The following is a 21,641-nucleotide window of genomic DNA, read 5'->3' as shown; positions in this document are numbered from 1 at the left end:
CTGTCGTCACCGTCTCCTGAAACGCTGGGGTCTAAAAGTCCGTGCCTGCCATGAGGTGCGCACGGGTACTCCACCATAGGATCGCCCGACGGAACTCCTCGTCGAGAGGGATCCTGTCTTCGAAGCAGCCCGTCGCCTGAAACCAGCGGGCGTCGAGGAACTCCTGTAGCGGATGCATCCGAAGTCTGCAAAGGGATACAAGGTAGATGCATGAGGACACCATCCCGAAGAGGGGGTTGATGGACCTCACCCTGGCCACGTCCGTGGCTAGCAGGCGTTGCACCTTGCCCCAAATGGCCTTCGTCCTCTCCTCCGACGGGGAGGCCAATTGCCCCACTGTATCGAGCTTTGCTCCCAGAAACAGTGCTACTTGCGACGGAACCAAATGGGATTTGGGGTAGTTGATGGCGAATGCCAGTTCCGTGAGCAGCCGGTCGGTCCTCGCTGTGTGTTCGACGGCGAGTTCTCTTGTCCTTGCACGGATTAGCCAGTCGTCCAGTTAGGGGTAGACGTGGATCCCCTGAAGGCGCAGCCGCGCCGCCACTGGTGCCAGGCAATTGGTGAATACCCTGGGTGCCGACTTTAATCCGAACGGCCGGGCTCTGAATTGGAAGTGGCGCCCCTGAACCACGAACTTGAGAAACCTTCTGTGTCCTTGTAGAATGGGGATGTGGAAGTAAGCATCCTCCAGGTCCAACGACGATAGGAAGTCGCCCTCCTCCAGCTGACCCAGCACGTGCTGGAGGGTGACCATTCTGAATTTCTGTGCCTTGATGTACTTATTTAACCGACACAGGTTCAGGATGGGGCGCCAACCGCCTGTCTTCTTTTTGACGAGGAAGTACCTTGAGTACACTCCGGAGCCCCGGAGCCTCCTGGGGACGAGCTTGATGGTACCTTTCTTGAGCATCGCCCTTACCTCCAACAGTAGTTGAGGGACGTGATTCTCCTTCCTGGCCACGGGAGGAATGAGAGGACACTTCTTTTGGAATTCCAGCGAGTGCCCGTTGGTCAGGTGTCCAGCACCCAACGGTCGGTGGAGATGGACTCCCACACGCTGATGAACTTAGTCAGCCGGCCTCCCACCGGGGTGCTTCGGTGGGGGCCCGACGCTACGGCAGTTCAGTCCTGCTCGGAGGAGGCCTTTCCGCCCTGGTCTCCTGGACGACGACGACGGGATCCTCCTTGCTTGCCGCAACCTCTGTAGGCCTCCTGGGACGAGGAGCGGGCCGCCTGGCAGTATGTAGAAGAGCCACCGCTGGATCCCTTGGAGGCACCCTGTCTGCCTCCGGAGCTCCGAAAGGGCCGCCGTTGTTGAAGTACCCCTAGGGCCCGGGCCGTCTCCGAGTCGGTCTTGATGGCCTGGAGCGACTCATCCACCATCTTCCCAAAAAGGTCGCTGCCATCGAACGGCATATCCAACACTCTGGTCTGAACGTCCTGGCGGAAGTCCGTCGCCTTGAGCCACCCTCATCATCGTAGGCAAACCCTGTTGCCCATCTGGTGATATCCGGTATCGGCAATGTCCGTTGCCACCGTTATGGCGTGATCCGATGCCACCTCGCCTTCCTGAAGAATCTGTAGGGCTTCCGCTCTCTTGTCGTCCGGCAGGAAGTCCAGCAGGGGAGCTAACTTGAACCAAAGCTCCCTGTCGTAACGGGCCACGATCGCTAAGGCATTGGCCGCCTTAATCGTCGCTGCCGACGAAATGACCCGTCGTCCCATGGAGTCCAACCTCTTGCCCTCGCTGTCCAGCGGGGAAGTGGAAGTTGATGCTGCTGCACCCGCTGCCTTCTTCTTGGCTGCTGCCGAGACGAACGAGTCCGGTGTAGGCTGGGCCCTGAGGCACAAGGGGGCGGCGTCGGGGACCTGGTACTTCTTCTCGTACCTGTCCCTCTTGGCGGGCGTCGTAGAAGGGTTCTTGAGGACAGCCAGCCCTTCGTCCCAGATGTCGTCGAGCAACGGCACTGCCAGGACCGTCTTTCTCTTGGCCTCCCGTCGTTGATAAAGAAAGCCTTCCTTCTTCTGTTCCTCCGGGCAGAGTTGGAAGAGCGTGGACGCCGTGGCTATCATGGCGTGAAAGAAGCCAATTTCGTCGGGCGGTGAGGCCCGAGGGGGAGGCGATGAAGGAATGTCTGTCGTATTATCGCCACCGTCGTCGTCCGTCCCCGTATCCGTCGCCGTATCATCCCGAGGGTCAGGCGAGGGGGATGAGGGGTCCACAGGCCTTGTGGGCACAAAGGGCAGAGCGGGATGGACTCTCCTACGCTTACTCGGGGGGCTTCCCGACGGTCCTGGCTCAGGATCCTCCGTCGGGGTCCGTGGTAACCTCGTCCTTATCTCAGTACATAAGGATTGGATTGCCAACAAAATGGCCGCCGAGCTATCCTGAGGCTCTGGCAATGGCTGCGACGGGAGGGACGGTTGCTCCACCGGGCCTTTGTCATTGTCGCCATCCTCGCTATCTTCGATCTCCTCAGCAGGATCCTTCCCCTGGGATCGAACTTTCTCGAACCTCTCATTGAGGCCCTTCACAGTTTCCACCAGATCCTCCTCAGAGGCTGATTCCGAGTCTATAATGGCCACCGCCCCCCCCCCCCTCTTTTTCTGCCGGGGTCTTCACGGGGGTCTTAACGATGGGCTGTAAAGAGGATTCCCTCCACAGTGGCAGGGATACTCTGGGCTCAGAGGCCGTCTCCACTGGCGTAGTCTCAGCCGGCTTCGCCAGGGCCGCAGCAACCACTTCCATAGAGGCCTTTGCCTGCTGGATCAATGCCCTCACCACCTTTGGTGCGTCCTGGGCCTTCGCCTTGGTGGGGAGGGTCAGCGCCTCGCTCCCCCTCGGGTCCCTTCGAGATCAACCGGGGCTGCTCCAGCAGCTTAACCGGGTTCTCGGACTTCCTCTTCCCCGAACCAGAGCGCTGGCTCGTGGTTGAACGTGCTGGGGAAGTCGCGCCCTGCCTGGCAGCCGAAGTTCCCGACCTTTTGGCGCTCCCGGTGCCCGCGGACTCGCGGTGCTTGGCCTTCTGTTGGGCCCCCGTCGCCAGGGCGCCCTCACAGGACTTAGAAGCCCGCTCAGACTTTTTCTTCACCTTCTCACCTGCTGTGCCCTTCTCCAGCCAGGCGGCGAGGCGGGAACGACGATCTTGCTTGGTCCGTTCCGAAAAGGTTCTTGCAGAACGCACAGTCCTTCTCCACGTGCATCTTGTCCTCATGAAGGCAGTAGAGACATCGCAAATGCTCGTCCTCCTTGAAAACATTCTGTAATCCGCATCCAGGGCAAAAACTGAATAGCTTGGATCCGGGCGTCAAGCTTCCCTTGTCCTGGGCCATGTCCGTTGAGGTAGGCCGCAGATCTTCCGGAATCCTCCAAGAAGCCCCTCGAGGGGCGCAGAAGAATTCCAAAACGGGTCCCCGTTATCGGAAGTAGAAACGGTGGAGCTTGAGGCTCGATTAAACCGAAAAAATGAGAAAATCTCCTGAAAAACCACGGAAACGGAGCAAAAACTCGAGAGCTAAAGCACGAGGACTACCAACACTTGAACGTGCGGTAAAAATCTGAGGATGGCTGTCAGAGGCGGGGCTTAGGGAGAGGGCAGTCATTGGCTGAGGGCAGTCATTGGCTGGGGGCAGTATGACCCAGAGATCAGTGATTGGTTACTACTAAGAAAGACAGATCAGAAACAAAACTGATACTGATTTTTCCTTTACCGAGGATTCCCAGCCTGACGACGGGGAATATTCATGAGCATGTGAATCCATGGCAGACCCCATGCTGGAGAAACAAACACACAGAATGCATCTGGATGCTGCCACATTCAGCTCAGATTTATAACCGTCCATAGGTTCTACATGGTTACATTGACATGAATTACTGTGTGGTAAGTTACTCCGTCGTCGTCTTCCTTTTGCCATGTCTTTTTTTCTTATAATGGGGGTATGCCTACCACCCCACTACCCACCGCCTACCCAACCCTTTCGCAACTGTCCATGCCCTATATCTCTTAACATATATAAATCTGCTCCCCACAAGCTCAACAACAAAGTAATTTACCACACAGTCATTTGTTTAATGTTTCTATATATATATATGAGATACATTACTCACCGTAATCGTATTTCTGATGCTTGTATCTGCTTAGATTCACATGCTGTGCATAGGCCGACATCTAGTGGAAGCTGCGGAGTATTACAGTTTGTTTTTCGAAAGTCGAAAATGGGCGTCGACACAGGGCGTGCCAGTAATACTATCCCTAGTGTGACGTCCACTGTACCCATGATCCCTCACGCGTCTAGGATCCCCAGATTGTGTTTTTCCTGACATGAGGTAGCATGAGGAGTAGCGTGAGTACAGATAGTCCAAGCAGATAGACAGAAAAGTAGGACTACAAGCAACCATGCGCCTTCTCTCGGAGGGGAGGAAGGGTGGGTCGCATGTGAATCTAAGCAGATACAAGCATCAGAAATCTGATTACGGTGAGTAATGTATCCCTTCTGAGGCTTGTGGAATCTGCTTAGATCACATGCTGTGCATAGATTAGCGAGCAGTACCAGAAGAAGGAGGTGGGATGTGAGAAGGGTCATGAGCAAACAGGTGTCTTAGAACCGCTTGTCCCACTTGTGTATCTGTCTTGGAATGAGTGTCAATGCAGTAATGCTGAGTAAAAGTGTGAATAGAGCTCCAAGTAGCTGCTTTGCAAATGGTGTCGAGGGGAACATTTGCAATGAAAGCCAGAGTGGCCCCAATGCCTCTAGTAGAGTGGGCCCTTGGCGTAAAAGGCAGAGTCTTTCCAGAAAGAGAGTAACACAGCTGTATACAGTTGATAATCCACTTAGAGATAGCGCCCTTAGAGACGCGATCCCCCTCTCTGCCTGTAGCTACGGAGACAAACAGTTGATCTGTTTTCCTTAGCGGTCTGGTTTTATTTATATAGTATAAGACCGCCCTACGCACATCTAGGGTGTGTAGTTTCACCTCAGCCGAGCTTTGTGGGTTTTGGAAGAAAGCCGGAAGCTCGATGGACTGGTTTACATGGAACTTGGATATGAATTTTGGTGAGAACCTAGGGTGTGTGCGTAAAACCAGTTTGTCCTTGTGGATAGTAAAGAAAGGATCTTGGACTGACAGAGCCTGAATTTCACTGACCCTTCTTATGGAGGTAATGGCTACTAAGAAGGCCGTTTTATAAGTCAGGTGTTTGAGACTACTTTTATGCATGGGTTCGAAGGGGGGGCCCATGAGCTTAGCTAGCACCACGTTGAGATCCCATCCTGGCGGTGGGTTCGAAATAGGAGGGTGAAGTCTCTTTACTCCTTCCATGAAGGCTTTAACCACTGGTACTTTCCACCACGAGACCCTGTTATGGGATGTGGTGTAAGCCGAGAGGGCTGCCAGGTGTACTTTCAGAGAGTTAAAAACCAACCCTGCATCCAGCAGGTGGAGCATGTATGTTACAACGTTGGAAGGAGTGCAATGAACCGGGTTGATTTGTTTATTCTGGCACCAGATAACGAATCTTTTCCACTTGTCAAAGTAACAGTGTCTTGTATTTGGTTTCCTGGACTCTTTTAGAATGTCCATACACCTCTGTGGTAATTTGAGATGTCCAAACTCTATGACTTCAGGAGCCATGCTGCTAGGTTCATAGAGTTGGGTTCCTGATGCACTGTTTGACCTTGTTGCTGGGACAGAAGGTTGTACCAGGCTGGGAGTCTGATGGGCTCGCACACCGCCATCCTGCGTAGGTGTGGAAACCATGGTTGTCTCGCCCACATGGGAGCAACTAGGATGAGCGTCATTGATTCCTTGTTCATCTTGTACACCACCTTCCTGATGAGAGGAGTTGGTGGAAAAGCGTACGCAAACATCCCTGACCAGTTCATCCACAGGGCATTCCCCTGGGAGTCCGTTTGGGGGAACCTGGATGCAAATCCTGGGCATTGTTTGTTTTCGCTTGTGGCGAATAGGTCTATAGTGGGGAAACCCCACTGAGAGAAGAGATCTTCTACTACGTCTCTGTGAAGGACCCATTCGTGTTCTTCTGGGAGGGAGTCTCTGCTTAGAGCATCCGCTAGGGAATTGAGCTCCCCTGGAACATGTTGCGATGACAGGAAGATGTTCCGTCTGAGTGCCCATATCCATATTTTCTGGGCAAGCTTGGACAGATTTGGCGAACGAGTCCCTCCTTGCTTGTTCAGATAGAACATGGCTGTCGTGCTGTCCGTCCTGATCTGCACCGACAAGTTCAGTAGATGGGGCTCGAACGCCTGCAGCGCTCGGAATACTGCCAGAAGCTCTAGCAGATTGATGTGGTTCTTGGCTACTGAGTGAGACCAGAGACCCTGAGCTATGTGGTGGAGATGGTGAGCTCCCCACCCAGTGAGGCATGCATCTGTAGTCACCACTGCCTGTACTTCGGGATCGTAAAAGGGTTTCCCCTTTGCGAGATTCTCTCTTGTCCACCAGTGTAGGCTCTGTACGAGTGTTGGCGAAACGACCACTAGATCGTCCTACTGACCACTTGCCTGAGACCACTGTTTCGCCAACCATTCCTGCATGGGACGCATGCGCAGACGCGCGTGGGGGACCAGGTAAATGCATGACGCCATCATGCCCAGTAACCGCATAGCTTTGCGTACTGTTATCTGTTGACCTGACTGATAATGCGGAATTTGCAGAAGTATATTCCGAATTCTTTCTTCCGAAGGGAAGGTCAATTCTTTCTGAGTATCTAGGATAGCTCCTAGAAACTGTTTTGAGGTGCTTGGCACCAGACTTGACTTTTTCTCGTTGATAGAGAAGCCTAATTCGTGGAGGAGGTCGATAGTCCTCTGAATGTTTGACCTGCAGATTCCTGGGGGTTTCCCCCGTTATGAGCCAGTCGTCCAGATAAGGGTACACTGGGATTGCCTCCCTGCGTAGGTGTGCAGCTGCCACCGCCAGTACCTTGGTGAATACCCTTGGTGCTGAAGCTATCCCGAAGGGCAGTACCTTGAATTGGTAGTGGCGACTGTCCACCTTGAAGCGCAAGTATTTTCTGTGCGCCGGGAGCATGGAAATATGAAAATAGGCATCTTTCATATCCAAGGTTGCCATGTAATCCCCCTTTTTTAGGAGTGGGATTACCTCTTGTAGCGTGGTCATACGGAATTTTTGGGGCTTGACATACTTGTTGGCAGGCCGTAAGTCCAATACTGGGCGCATTGTTAAATCTTTCTTTGGCACAAGGAAGTAAGTTGAATAGATACCCTTGTTTACCTGGTGTCCTGGGACGAGTTCTATCGCGTCCTTTAGGAGCAGATTGTAGATCTCCTCGAGGAGGATCTTCTGATGTTCTAAAGAGTGGACTTTTTGTCTTGGAGGATGGTTTCGGGGACGTTGCAGTAGTTCTATACAGTACCCCTTGGATACCGTTGACAGCACCCATCTGTCAGATGTTATCCCTTCCCATGCCTGGGTGAAGCTGGATATTCGTCCCCCTACTGGGGTTGCATGGGAAGGGACCCTGAAATGAGCGTCACTGCTTTGGTGGAGGCGTGCCGCCTCCTTTACTGGGGCTGCCTCTGCCTCTACCACGTCCTCTTCTACTAGCCCTACCATACCCCTGGGTAGACTGTTGTGAGTTGGTGTTCCACTGTGTACCCTGGGTGTGGGAATAGCTATTTCCTCTATTGGAATTTTGGCCGCGGGGGCGACGAAAATTGCCGTTCCCTCTTTGGTTAGGTGGTTTTGTAGTTAACTGGGCAAGGGATTTGAGGGTGTCGAATTCTCCTTAGCGTTTTTTAGAGCGTCCTCGACTGCCTTTCCAAACAGGAGATCACTTTCCACTGGTTTGTCTAAGAGTGCAGCTTGTGTTTCTGCTCTGAATCCCGACTGCCTCAACCAAGCATGTCTTTTGATGACAGTCCCCTCTGCTATAATCCTACCCGCATTGTCTGCGGCGTCCAAAGTTGCTTTTAAAATGCAGCCTGAGACGTTTCTTCCCTCTGCACAAATGCGAGATAGCTGGCTCTTAAGGGGTTCGGGAGCGGAATCTATTAGTGCTGCCACTTCTTCCCACTGATGGCAGTTGTAGCTGGCCAACAGTGTGGTGGAATTCGCGATTCTGGTTTGGTAGGCTGCCGTGGAAGCTACTTTTCTACCAAAACCATAGAGTTTCTTACTTTCCTTGTCGGGGGGAGCCTCCGAGGAAGATAATGGGGTTCCAGCTCTCTTGCGGGTGTTAGTTACGACTAGAGAGTCTGGCTTAAGTTGGCCTCTAATATATAGAGGGTCCGACTGGGCTGCTTTAAACAGCTTCTCTACTCTCGGGTTTACAGGTCTTGTCAGGTTTGGGTTGATAAGGGATGGTGCTATTCTGCGTTGAATAGATTTCAGGATGGGAATGGTCTGGGCTACTGTCTTCCTTTCCCCTATTAGTTCCTCCGCGAAGTCCCTCTCTTCTTGGACACCTTGTGTGTCTATGTGGAAGTGGTTAGCTGCCCGAGAGAGCAGTTCATTCAGGAGGGGCTGATTATCTATTGGGGAATCAGACACTGGGGCTTCCCTTTCGACTGGTGAGTCCATTCTGAAAATATCTGGGCTATTTTCTGGCTCATCCTCGTCTTCGTCCTCCCCGTAGTAATCTGACACTGCAAGATCTTCTGGTGTCTCAAAATCCTGACCCTCTATAAGGGAAGAGTCTCCTTGGCCTGTAGGGAAAAGGCAAGAATAGGGTTGGACCTCGAAGGGGTCTGAAGCCTTTAATGGTGTCTCGACCCGGGGCCTTTTATTTGAAGGGATAGGGTCCCTTGAACCTGAGGGAGAAGATTCCTGAGGGTTTAAAGCTAGGAGTTGGTCAGGGTGTCTTTCGAAGAAATTTGCTAAGGAAGACATTCTTGACATTACTCTGTCAATGTCCTCGCATGACCAGAGTTTGGAGCTTGGGGTGACCTTGCTGGAACTTTCTATGGACTGTCCCTGAGAAGACTTGGACTGGGAAGTCAGTTCTCTTGTTGTGGGGGATTGCAAGGGTTGTTTCCTTTGCTGCTTACCCCCTTCCCCGTGGGTGGAAGTGTGTTTATCATTTCCCTTATCTTTCGACGCCTGGCGTCGAGGATCGGAGGTGGAATCCCTGTGTTTCGAACTAGGCTTCGAAACTGGGCCCTCCTTACTACCAAGTGATGTACCCTTTCCCTGGGGTGCAGGCTGGGGATGGAAGTCGTGTTCGTCTCCGGACGAGTGATCTTCCGTGATGTTAATGGGCGAGGCACTATGTGCAAGTGTGGAGGCTTGCCTGACGTTGTGCGGCGACCTCGACCGGGACCGCCCAGAGGACGTCCTTTCGGACCGCTCCTTCTGTGCCTCTTTCCGAGGTTTCGACGACGTCGAATCTCGGGTGGATTTTTTGTGTTTAGCGTGTGTATGTGTAACGCTTTTGTCGCCGGGGGACTTCCCCATAGTCGCCGGGACGGACGACCTTCCGAGGCCGGGGACGTGCGTTAGGCTGTCTTTCGACGCCTTGGTGCCCTCGCCGTCCGAAAGTCCGGCGTCTCTGCCGTCGCTGAAGGTACCCTCCGCCTCCATAGCTGCTAGCTTGGCGTGGTGGGCCCAACGCTTGGTGGAGCGGTCCTTAAGAGTTTTAGTCTTAAACCTGCTACAGGCCCTGCAACCCGCCTCGGGGTGGTCTCTGGGCAGGCAAAGGTTGCACGTAGCGTGCTTATCTACCCAAGGGTATTTCTTATTACACTTGGGGCAAAACTGAAAGGGCGTACCCTCCATACGCGCCTGTGGGCAGCGGGCAAGTGTGTGTAGGTAAGAAGGTGTCTATAACCGAGTGTGGAAGTGTACCACCCCCCACTCTCCCTACTTGTAGGGCCGAGGCCAGCGGCCCAGGCCCGAGCCGAGGCGGAAGCCTCAAGGCCCAATCCGTCGGGTTTCGATGTAGATCTCCTCCCCGGTTCGGCGTCGAGATGCTGATCGACGTAAGGGTGACAAAACGGGGCAAATTAGAATTACTTTTGAGTGCAAATATGGCAAAGCCAGGGAACTCCGATGAAGTGCTTCCGACCAGAATGGCGGAAAAAAACAATCTGGGGATCCTAGACGCGTGAGGGATCATGGGTACAGTGGACGTCACACTAGGGATAGTATTACTGGCACGCCCTGTGTCGACGCCCATTTTCGACTTTCGAAAAACAAACTGTAATACTCCGCAGCTTCCACTAGATGTCGGCCTATGCACAGCATGTGATCTAAGCAGATTCCACAAGCCTCAGAAATATATATATAAATATATATATATTTTTTTTTTTAGAACATAGAACAGTACAAGAATGAACCCCGCCACCCCCCCCACTCGATCCCTGTGTGCTTGGCCCCAGGATCCCCCCACCACTGTTCAGTGTACACCTCTCCCCGTCATAAGGTCCGCCCTCGAGCGAAGATCTCCATACAGTCAAATTCCTGTGTTCCAAGAAGTAATATCTTTAAAAGAGTAAAGTCCCGCCATCCTTTGTCTTAACAAACTAGCCTCCTCTCCTTCCTTTCCCCTCTGCCCCTCGCTCCCTGTCCTCCTACCCAAGAGCCCACCCAGTAACTCGTTATTCTCTTCAGGTAGGAAGGTTGTCTGGGGAGGTTCGTAGAACGCGGGACAGGATATTCCAGGCCAGCCCTTTGTTCTCAGTCCCCTCTTTCCTTCCCCGTGCCTGCCACAGTAATTTTATTTAATGTAACAACAGAATGTGTGGTCCATGTTAGTTGATGCTGTTTGCCCAGCCCCACTTTGCCTGCTCATGACCAGTACTGTACGTGTTGTTCTGGGCCGTCAGTGAAATGAAAGAAGTTACATTCAACCAGCTGTCATTCTCTAAACTTTCCAGTCTCCCACTCACCCGTTAGCACTCATGACCAACAACACTTTTGCTCTGGCTGACGTAGCAGCAAGCAAGCCTTCATCAGGAACCCTCCCATTCCACAATCATATTTTGCACCAATGCTGCTCTGCTCCCATCCAAAAGGTGTGGTGAAGCCCATGCAGGAATCAAGTACAGCTAATCAGACTCTGGTTGACAGGGAATCACACTCGGGTACACTATGCTCGTGGTATAGGAGATTTTTCGATGCTTTATTATTAGACGCACTCAAAGTGATGAAGGCCTTCCAGTTCAGGGGCAGCCCCTATATACAAATGTGCTAGAACGATAAACTGCACAGGAGTCCTACTTTCACAGAAGTCACGCAGGAAACACCCACTCTGGTCCAAAGGAGTTGCGTGAAGGGATACAAAGCCGTACCTAAACCCTTGTCTCAGATGGGGTATCCATGCCCCTAAACTGAATCAAGAACCACAGCCACAGCACACTGTAGATCAGAGCCTATTAGGACTGATTGGTCTACACCAGTGCAGAGGGTCTCAGAAGTCTACCGACTATTTCCACTAGATTGGGACGCAAGCGGAACAACAATCAGGAGTCCTTTCCACTTACCAGTGACACGAAGGCATAGCTTGAATCTCCTACTGAAGTTCCTCCTCGGACACTCGTTCACCTGCCCTGGCGTGGGAGTGCCCAGAACAAAGACGGAGGAGTCCCGAACAATGGAGCAGCAGCTGCAGCGGGACACAGATTCATCACCTGGCTGGTGCCTACATGTGAAGAGGAAAGACAAAGCAAACAGACCGTGCCCAATGTCAGTATTGCATAAAAAGAGGGATCAGAGCTGAAATTGGGTTAGCATTCAAGCGGTACTCAGTGGGGAAAAAGCACTCTTTCTGGGGTTAACTGAAATAGAGCAGCTGATTTAGAGGCTTCTGCTTCTTCTGAGTGCAGTCCACACCAGACAAGGGTCAGTTGGCCTATTCTTTAGCAAGCACTCTGGGCAGATCTGCAGGAGCAGAACTACCGGAGCACATTCATTTAGCAAGATATGTGCAGTTCAATTGTCTCCCAGGTCAGTGTAATGATGAGCACATTTGACTGCCCACAATGCATGCCAAATAGCCACATTCCTGCAACTAGGACCAGTATACAACCAAATAGTCTGTCCACTTCCAGGGGATCAGCTATGCAGCATTAGAGGGGCTTATCTGCAAGTGAAAATGGTAGGTTGTGTCTGCACACTGGAAGGGATGGCAAGGTCCATATGCCTTCACTGGGCAACAGGCCTGTTCCTCCTGCACTTATTTCAGCACAGCCTTATAGAGAACCGACAATTTAAAAAAGGCATGAATTTACTCTCCTGGTCACTATACAATGTATGTAGTTGGTGTTAGGGGAGTATTTCTAAAGTCCCACTTGGGGGTAAGACTTTAGTAAGCTATCCCCGTGGTTTGTGGATCCCCAATTCTTAGTATCACTCTATGCTACTCAAGATCCTTGGCAGAGTGGCAGAGCAGTCAGGCTTATAAGAGAAAGATGTGAGCTGTAGGTAAGTACAATGGACCTAGCTAGTAATGCACATCAAAGAAACACTTACACATAAATGTATATTAAAATATAGATGTATTATATTTACACATGAGTTACTGTTAATCACTTACCACAATAAACCAAAAAACATAGGCATACTTTTTGGTACTTTCAAAAGGGCACTACTTGGTTGGTAGTTGCTGAATGCTTACAATTGTTACAGAAGTTTGACAGGTCTACCATAGTATCTGTAAGAATGTGCTCTTGCAAAGTAATACAATAATTGAATTAGGTTAGCAAAGCAACCTGCTCCACATTGCCACTCGCAACTCTCGCTCAGCTGTCAAGCACTCCTCTGACATCTGCCGTCTCCTTGAAGAACTAGATGTTCTCTGTCTGACTGAGCCGTGGTTCATGGTCAGATCCGTCACGTGTTTTGACACTCCTTCCTGATGGCTACAAGATACTCTCCATGCCCAGAACCAACCGTCCTGGTGGGGGTGTAGCCTTGATCTTCCTGGAGTGGATTCCTGCCCCTATCATTCCTATGCAGGATTACTCCCTTTGAATGCCTGGTCTGCAGGCTCTCTCTCCCTCATTGCCTCTCTCTCCAGGTGGCCACCATCTACCGGCCACCTGGCCAGGTAACCTCCTTCCTCTCCCGTGTGGGCGGTCCTCGCCTCCTCCCTCATTGCCTCTACCTCTCAACTTCTCCTTTTCAGAGACCTCAATATACACCTGGATGCTTCCTATCCTTCTGGACTATTTCGCAACCTCTACGACTCTCTCTCCCTATTCACCCCTCTGGCCCGATTAACTCTGCAGGGCACATCTTGGATGTTCTGATTTCCTCAGTGAGATCTTCCCCCTCTCCCTCTGTCCCCCTTTCTCTCCCCCCCCAGGCTAAGCCTACTCCAGCTGTGCCACCCACCTTCTCGATAATCCGACCCATGAAGTGTGTGCCAGTTGAGGCTTTAGCTGTCACTTTCTCTCCTCCTTCTAAACCTCTGGCTGACTCATAACCTGACAGAGCCCTTTCTAACCTTCACTGCTCCATCTCTGACACTGTTGATGTACTTGCCCCTGTTATGAGGATCCGCCTGAAGCCCAAATCCAAGTGCAACTATTGGTACAACTCAGACATCGCCACACCTACAAACACGCGTCCCTGCGGCATCTAACAACTCGGCCAAACTCTTTAAAATCTGCAAGGAGCTGGCCAATCCTACTGCTGTCTCTACTTTTCCTGTCCGCTCCCAGGCCCTATGCACGGCCCCGACTTCTCATTATATCACTAAAACCCAGCACATCCTGTCCACCCTCTCCTCCACTCCATCCTCCTCCCTGTTCCTGACCCTCCAGCGGCCGACCTTCCTCCTCCCTTCTCCTCCTTTCCTTTGTTCACCCCTGATAACGTTTCTATGAAAGTCTTGTTAAAACAGGTTCTTCCAAAACAATCAAGGACCAAACTGACACCCTCGCTCCAGCCTTGGCCGATTCCTGCAACCACTCTTTCACCACTGGACCCTTCCCTTCCCCACTGAAGCACTTCCTTGTGCACCCCTTCTTAAGAAACCTTCTGCTGATCCCTCCTGTCCAGCCAACTATCACCCTGCCTCCATTACTCCTTTCCTGGGCAATCTCCCAGTTTAACCTTCACACTGAATCTGTTGGTTGCCTCCATGACCATCAGTCCGGCTTTAGAGCAGCCAGAAGCACGGAAACTGCTCTCATGAACATCCATGAAGACCTGCTCTCAAACCTCGATTCCAAAATTCCTTCTGTCCTCAATCTCCTCGATGTTTCCTCTGCTTTCAATACGGTCAGCCATGCCATCCTGCGCAACCGGCTTCATGATAACCTGGGTCTTATTGATCAGGCCCTGGCCTGGCTGACCTCCTTTCTCACAGATCGACCTTCCCAGATCCAACTGGGATCCTTCCTCTCCTCTATCTCTCTCTCTACCAGTGGTGTTCCCAGGAGTCCAATCTCTCTGCCCGGCTTTTCAACCAATACCTGACCCCTCTTGCCCACCGCACAGCCGCCCTCTGTTCCAACTTCCAGTGCTATGCGGATGACACTCAGCTCTCCTTCAGGCTCCCCTCAGCTGCCTCTACTCCTTCTCACATTCCCAACTGTCTTTCTGTAATTCAGGAGTGGTGTGGTGCCAATGATCTCTGCCTTAAATACGACTGAGATCCTTCTCATCGGAAACACCAGCTCCCTCCTTTCATCTCACTATCTAGCCACCCACACTGGGCCCTCTTCCTTCTTTCCTGCTAATTGTGAGTCTAAGAACCTCAGGGTCATCTTCGACTCCACACTCTCCTTCTCTCCTCACATCTCTGACATCTCTAAGAAGTCAAACTATCAGCTGCACCTTCTCAGAGGTATCCTTCCCTTCCTCACTTTTCCCCAGAAGCGTACTTTCTCCAAAGCTCTGGTTCTCTCTAGGCTAGACTACTGCAACAGCCTTTTACTAAATCTTCCTTCCTCTACTCTCCGTCCTCTACAACTCATCCAGAACAGGACTGCAAGACGTGTCCTTGGCCTCAAGCCCAGGGATCATATCTCTCCAGCTCTGAAATACCTTCGCTGGCTCCCAGTGGCAGCATGGATCAAATTCAAGACCCTTTGCATTGTCCACAAGGCTTTCTGGGGCTTGGGACCACACTACCTCTAACTCTCCCTTCCTAAATATCTGCCTTCTCGAGCTCTCCGCTCTTCCACCTCCAACTCTCTGAGGGTCATTCGCTTTTCCAAGCAAAGAGTTTGGGGCAGATCTCTTTCTTCGGCTGGGGCCACCCTCTGAACCATCTCCGGTTCCGGAAGCAACTCAAGACCTTTCTCTTTGCTTCTGCCTTCTCTCTTCCTCTCCCTTGCAGATCACCTGCCTGTTAAATGCACTGGTCACCCTCTGAATTCGGGCCCAGGTCCCTGCCTGTCCAGCTGCAATCCTGTACTGCCTCTTGGCTCCCCTGCACTTGTGGTCTATATCTGTAACCCTACAGTCCCCTCTTTTGCACTTATTTGTCATCAGTTGGCTGCACTCCTGTTTTCTCCTTTGTCCTGCAGTTCTCCATCCTCACCCTACCCTCTGCACTTCTCCCTTCCCTGCTCTTGCACGATCTGACTGACATAAGGCCTAGTAAGATCGTTGTTTTTGCCCTTCCTTTCGTTTACCCCTCCTTGGCTTGCCGCGCCTAGAAACACGTGTGTACAGGTGCATTATAAATGTCATATCATAAAGACATACAAGATAATGATTTTTAGGAAGGAAAATAGTTGGTTAGTGTTTTATACTAGCATAGCGTATAGTTCTAGAGGCAGTTTATCCACACAGCAAGTCTTGGCAACCCTAGCTAAAAGGAAGTTCAGAGATGCTTAAAGTCTTGAAAAGCAGCAGAAATCATAAGTTCCTGTGGATACTTTCTAGTCTCTAGGATAAAAGATGCAAGAAGATATAACCAACGTTGGAGACCCTGTTAAAGGACTTGCTAAAGGACACAAGCAGCAGCTTGGGTCGAAGGCAAGAGGGGGTTGCCCTGTACAGCTCTACGTGCACTCAAATGCTCTGCAGCGACTTTCTGGAACAAGGTAACCAATACATTTTTCCCCACAGTCCCTTTGGTTAGAAGAAAATGTTTGTGGCTGGAAGCTCCTCGATGTTGCAGCTCTGGGCCAGACCTCCGGATTCCTTGGTCTGATGATGAAAGGCAGAACAATGGCCGGGATCTCTCAGCAGCAGTCTCAAGGGAGGACCTCTGGCATGGCTTTCATCAACTTCTCTAGACTCGGCGGTTTTGGCACCTTTTCTGCAGCACCAACAAAGGACGCAATTCGCTCCATCAATCTTCTTTGGTTCTTGCAGTCCTGCACTCTGTTGAGGGGACTTGGACAAGTTGGATTGTGTCTCTGGAGTGTTGAGGGCTCAGCAAAGACTTAACAAATGCGGCCTCTCCACAACAAAGCACTTAAAATGGGTCGCCAGTCTCCTGGTATTGGGGTTTTGCAGCTCTGGAAAGTCACAGGACCTCGGGAAATGGCTCAAATTAAAGTTAGTCTTGGGACTGGTTGTTACCGCCAGTAAAAGGGAAGGAGTCGTCCTCTTCAGAGTTCCTCTGTCGCATAGACAGCAGTGGTCTCTTCACAGCGTTGCAAAGCGTCTGCAGGCGACTCTGGTTGTCATCTTCTTCGGTTACTTCAGTTTCCAGTGGGCGACTTGCTTTGCACTCCAGGAGCCTCACCTTATATACAGTTCAGCACACACTCTTCTGTAATCTCGCTCAGCAATTTATAGAAAGGGGCGTAAAGCTGTCCAATGAGGCCAGCCAGACCCCCAGTTGGAGCTGGTTCTATTCAGGCACTTTGGCATACAAAGGACACAGAGGGTGGAAAACTCCTCCCCGACTTCCTGCCTGTCCAGACACTCTGGAGCCTAGGCAGGGACACCCAAGGGTTCCTGTCAAAAGCAAAACACACACACATACCTCTCCCTCCCCGAATGGTAGAAGGGCTAACAAAGAACCACCATGTTAGAAATGGCGAAAAAAGAAGGGAGACCCCAAGTTAGTGCTTGGGTGCCCCTATTGTGCACTACCGGGGCTATGTACATAGTCTGTGGTAGAATATCCACACAGGAGTTAGTAGAACACGCCCACTGCCACCAGTCATAACTAGGAGTTTGTCTATGCGACTAAAAAGTCACAGGAGCAATAGAGGAGTGGGACACTAAGTATCCCCTTGGCACTCCACATAAGGTGGTGTGTGCCAATCTCTCCGAATATAACGTTTTGGGAGATATAAAGAACTGTAGTTACTCTAGAATAAAGACAATAATCTCTAAGGAGGACCCAAAGGGCCCCCAGCAACACTGCCCATAAGGAGCTGCTTGCTGCAATAGTAAAATACAGATGCCTTAAAAGAGATATGGAGGAAAGTAGACTCCATAGGACAGGTAAAACAGAGAACTGAGTTCCAAAAGACAGTGCCCATAAGAATGAATGACTGGAAAAAGGCTCCACTCATTCAGGATTTCATAAAAAGGTCCAGAAGTCCAGTTAAAAGTGATGGGGGTCTCACTAGGAGAGGGGATGAAATATAAAAATGATACATCTCCCTAACAGCCGGGATGTACAAACAATTAACATGAGGACTGAATGAAGCGCAATGATTTCAAAAAAGGTTTACAACTCAAAAGACGATGAGGCCAACTGTCATTGAAAACTCCCACAAACCCTAGTGTGTTTATGAATGAAGGTATGATCTCATTAACATTCAAAAACACGCACCTCTGGCTCTTGTAGCCATTTCTTGTACACCCAGAAATGAGGCAGTGGCAATAATCTTTGTATAAAAGGGTTCCAGACTTCACAACATTACAAATCCCAGCTACCATTCCAAGATGAGATGTGATCTTTTCCCACCAATCTGCTTCTCTGCTTCTGTTTGGCTGTATCTCGGGCATTGAGAGCTATCCTTCAGAACAAGTGTTATATTTTTGACCGCTGACTTATTTTTAATAGAATTGTGGGATAACTGAAGATATATTTTAAAAAAATGTTTTTTGCCCACCCTTTTTAGGACAATTGTATGGGAAAATGAAAACAGATGGCATTGCATAAGTAAAACAAAACTTTAAAAATGGACAATGAGCCAGTGAGGGAAGTCTGCAAACCCCCACTGAAAAAATAAAATAAAACAGTCAGTCAAAAAAGAAAGCTGTCAATTAATCCACTTGTCTAATAGACAAAGGTATCTTCACGGTCTAGTATGTTCTTACAATTACAGTTTAGATCATCATGTTTATGGGGGTGATGATAAGCCAGGCCGTTTTATTGATTTACCATTTCTCAGAAACCAAGGCCTCCATTACCTTCAAAGAGATGAGAGGGGTTACATAACTATCCCTTGTCCCTCTTTGTGTATGTAAGATGAAGTGGCCATGTTAGGATAGTGTATGCCTGTATCCAAGGACCGGTGCCTGTAGTCAGCCTGAAAGCAGTCCTGACTGGCATGTCTGTCTGGGATAATATGGATTAATTCCTTTGTGTGAGGGACCTTCCCACAATGCATGGATGTGCTTGGGGCGAGGAGGTGGTGGGGGCTGATCTGCCACTCGCTGCCCATCCCTCTCTTTGAATGATTCTGTCTGTGCGATTGGGTGCAGTGTTCACTCTCTGACTTCCAAAGAGGGGAGGAACGTAGACCTCTTTACCCACTCACCTGGTTTGCTGCTGCAACTCTGTACCTGAATTCCTGGAAGGCCTGATGATCAAGGATGAACCAACAGCTCTACATCAGCATCTTTTGATACTCCAAAGAATCTGAGGCAAAGCTCTGCCTCTCCAGCACACCTACAGTGGCGCTTCTTTCCCCTAATTAGGTGGCAACAACTAGATCACAGCTACTGCTCTAATGACTTGTCTCCATGAAGCTCCTGATTCTGTCTGCATTGCAGGATCCAGAAGCTGGTGCCCCTTTGCTGCCAGGACTCCAAAGACTTGCAGCGTCAAACTGAACAGGGAATATTGATCCCAGGACATCAGGCAAGTGCCCTGGTTCCATTTTCCCCGACTGGAAAGATCCTGGGGCCTGTGCTACCTTTGTTCCTTGATCCATACCGACAAACTCTCCTTTATGGTCCCTCTTCCACGGCTATCTCCGCTCTGGTGTGACTTCAATATTGGCTTGGCGTCTCTCCATGCTAGCCATTCTCAGATGAAATGAGAATTCTGCATCGATGACTACCGCTGACTGCAGCGAAACTGCTTTTTCACTCCTCTGGCTCGGACGCTGGAATTGCCAAATCTCCAACAATTGTCCTTCAAGTGTCTTGAGGTCCCCCCCCTGCACCGCTGTGTAATTGCTGGAATCCTCGGTGGTCATTGTGCAATGCTCACAGCAACTGCGTCTGAAAACTGCTGCCTTCTGCAGAACTCATAAGGTATTGCTCTCCAGACTCTCCAGCACTGCTGCCTAGTTGTTTCTTGATGTGTTTCGTAATCCACGGGCCTCTTCTCCCTTCTCAAAATACTTATGTGAGACTAACTCTAGAAACTGCTCTTTGGAACATTTTGCACAAAGGTAACTCTTTCCAAAAGACAGCCTTAAATCTGCACTACTGGTCTCATGCTGACCTACATCAGAAAACTGTTCCATACCTGTTACTCCATTTTCTTTTCGACTGTTATTGAGCTCTATCTATCTCTTTGTATTTATCTGATAAATTGTTTCTTCTTTTGTTTACAAACTTTACTAAGCTTTAATTGTTGTGATTTTTCTCTCTTCCTTTTCAAATATTAATGTTTTATTTTTATAAACCACAGTTTTTGGGGACATTCCCTCATTTGGTTAAAATGAAAAGTGTGCATTGTGCTTGTTAACCGCCCCACCCACCCCCCTGAGTGCTAGACCTGAGCTGCTCAGACATGAACACCACTTGGAGAGCGTGGTTAAGCTGGAAGGAATTTCTAACAGTACCCAAGTCAGAAAGATGCACTACCTGAAGTACCTGACCAAAGATCTTAAGGAAAATCTCCCCAACACTCATCCTACCCCACTTCATAACATTATTTACACATTCTTCACGCCCATCGGGTGCAATGTATCCACTCTCCTACCTTTAATGCCATTTAGCCATTATCTGACCACAAGCACAACTAACTGAGGTTACCTTTTCTGTTTTTGTCTTCAGCACATCCCTGCCCCCACACAATTTTAGGGTCCACCTCGAGGTACACATTGTGGCTGATGATGTTTTTACTGCACACAAACATGTTGCTTTTTTCAATGAGGACCATAATCTTATTCTCACCAATGATTTTGATACCGTACTTAACTTTTAGATGAAAAAAGTTAATGCAAACAGGAAGACAAAATATACAAAAAGAAAATTAGCAACAAAAATAACCCATGCACAACACCCTCACACACCAAATGCAATGTATTACAAAGAGGATGCACAAAGAAAGAAAGTAAAACAGGTAACTAATTCATCAAATCTGCCCGTAATAGAAACAAATATATCTGGTAAGTATAAATGATATCCATAATAGAAGGTTATATTCATCCATCATCTTTTTACTTCATGGGTATCCTGAGCAGTAACATTTTGCTGCCCAGAACGCCACAAGTTGGCCAAGGTTCACCACAATCATGCTTATGAGCATCAACAATGCAAACTCAATAATAGCACATGCATGGAGGTAGACCAGTCGTGATGGAAAGTGAGGAGCAGTTAGCTGCATTCAAACCATAGCCAATCTCTTTTTACCTGAAATCCGAGTAATTTGCATACATTACCATTGGTGATTTGTCTCCTTGGGACAGGGAATCAGATATAATGCAGAACGTTCTAGGTTCAACAGGGTGGGGTCCACACCAACAACAATCTGAAGATTATCTTAGATGTTAATCCAAAAGGCAGACACATCCAGACACACGCACTCTATGTGAAGAGGTGTCCAAGGGAAGTGACTTTGCAAGCTTTTTTCCGATGTCCGCCACACTGAACTTGCTCAATTTTTCTGACATTATGCAAATCCTATTTCTTACAATGTTGAAACAGAAACGAAACTAAAAGGAGATGGCTTGTGTAATAGACTCACACAATTACCTACAAACTAAGAAACACCCAGTATAGATTCAATCGAATATATAAAAGAACCATGATCCAATCTGCATCTTCAGCTAGAAGGACCTTATACACCCCCCCCCCCCCCAACATGTGGCTACTATTGAAAGTGTGACGCATTAACAATAGAAATATGAACTAGAAAAGGTAATAGTTTATGAAATAACACCCATTGTTAAAGCATGAAAATACTTGTCCTAGTCTTCAGAACTTCAACCTGACCACACACGTCTCCTAGATCCTTCTAGCATTTCCTTTAACTGAGCAGTCAACATACAGGCTTTTGTCTCCAGGAATATTATATCTTATTCTTCAAAAACTTGACGGTACACTGGTAGGGGTTTAAATGAAATGAGTTTGACTGTAATTTTTTCCAATTGTATTTATGTTTGAATCATGTATATATTATAAAAATGGAAATTGTATATTGCTCCGATGCATTCATGCCAGGTTCGCGCTATAGAACAATTTCAAGTAAATAAATAAATAAAATAAATACACACTTTGAATTATTTACAAATGCACTAAACTATCGATAATGCCTATAACCACAAATGCATCAACTCATTCACAACTTGCTAACTGATCTATAAAAAGGAACAAAATTAAAATGAATTAC

At 49.3% G+C, this 21,641-nt stretch overlaps 1 protein-coding gene across 2 annotated transcripts in view; it reads right to left on the bottom strand.

The window, feature by feature from the left end:
- LOC138569198 (uncharacterized) overlaps positions 1-21,641 on the bottom strand; it is a 694,078-nt gene that overhangs the window by 506,564 nt on the left and 165,873 nt on the right. For both annotated transcript variants that reach the window (XM_069646958.1, XM_069646959.1), the window contains one exon: positions 11,467-11,624. In XM_069646958.1, the coding sequence (XP_069503059.1) occupies positions 11,467-11,624 (158 nt within the window). The remainder of the gene's footprint in view (positions 1-11,466; positions 11,625-21,641) is intronic.

Source organism: Ambystoma mexicanum, chromosome 2q (genome assembly GCF_040938575.1).
Source record: "Ambystoma mexicanum isolate Mex_15411 chromosome 2q, UKY_AmexF1_1, whole genome shotgun sequence".
In the NCBI taxonomy this organism is placed as follows: domain Eukaryota; kingdom Metazoa; phylum Chordata; class Amphibia; order Caudata; family Ambystomatidae; genus Ambystoma; species Ambystoma mexicanum.
This window is presented reverse-complemented; position numbering and strand designations above follow the sequence as displayed.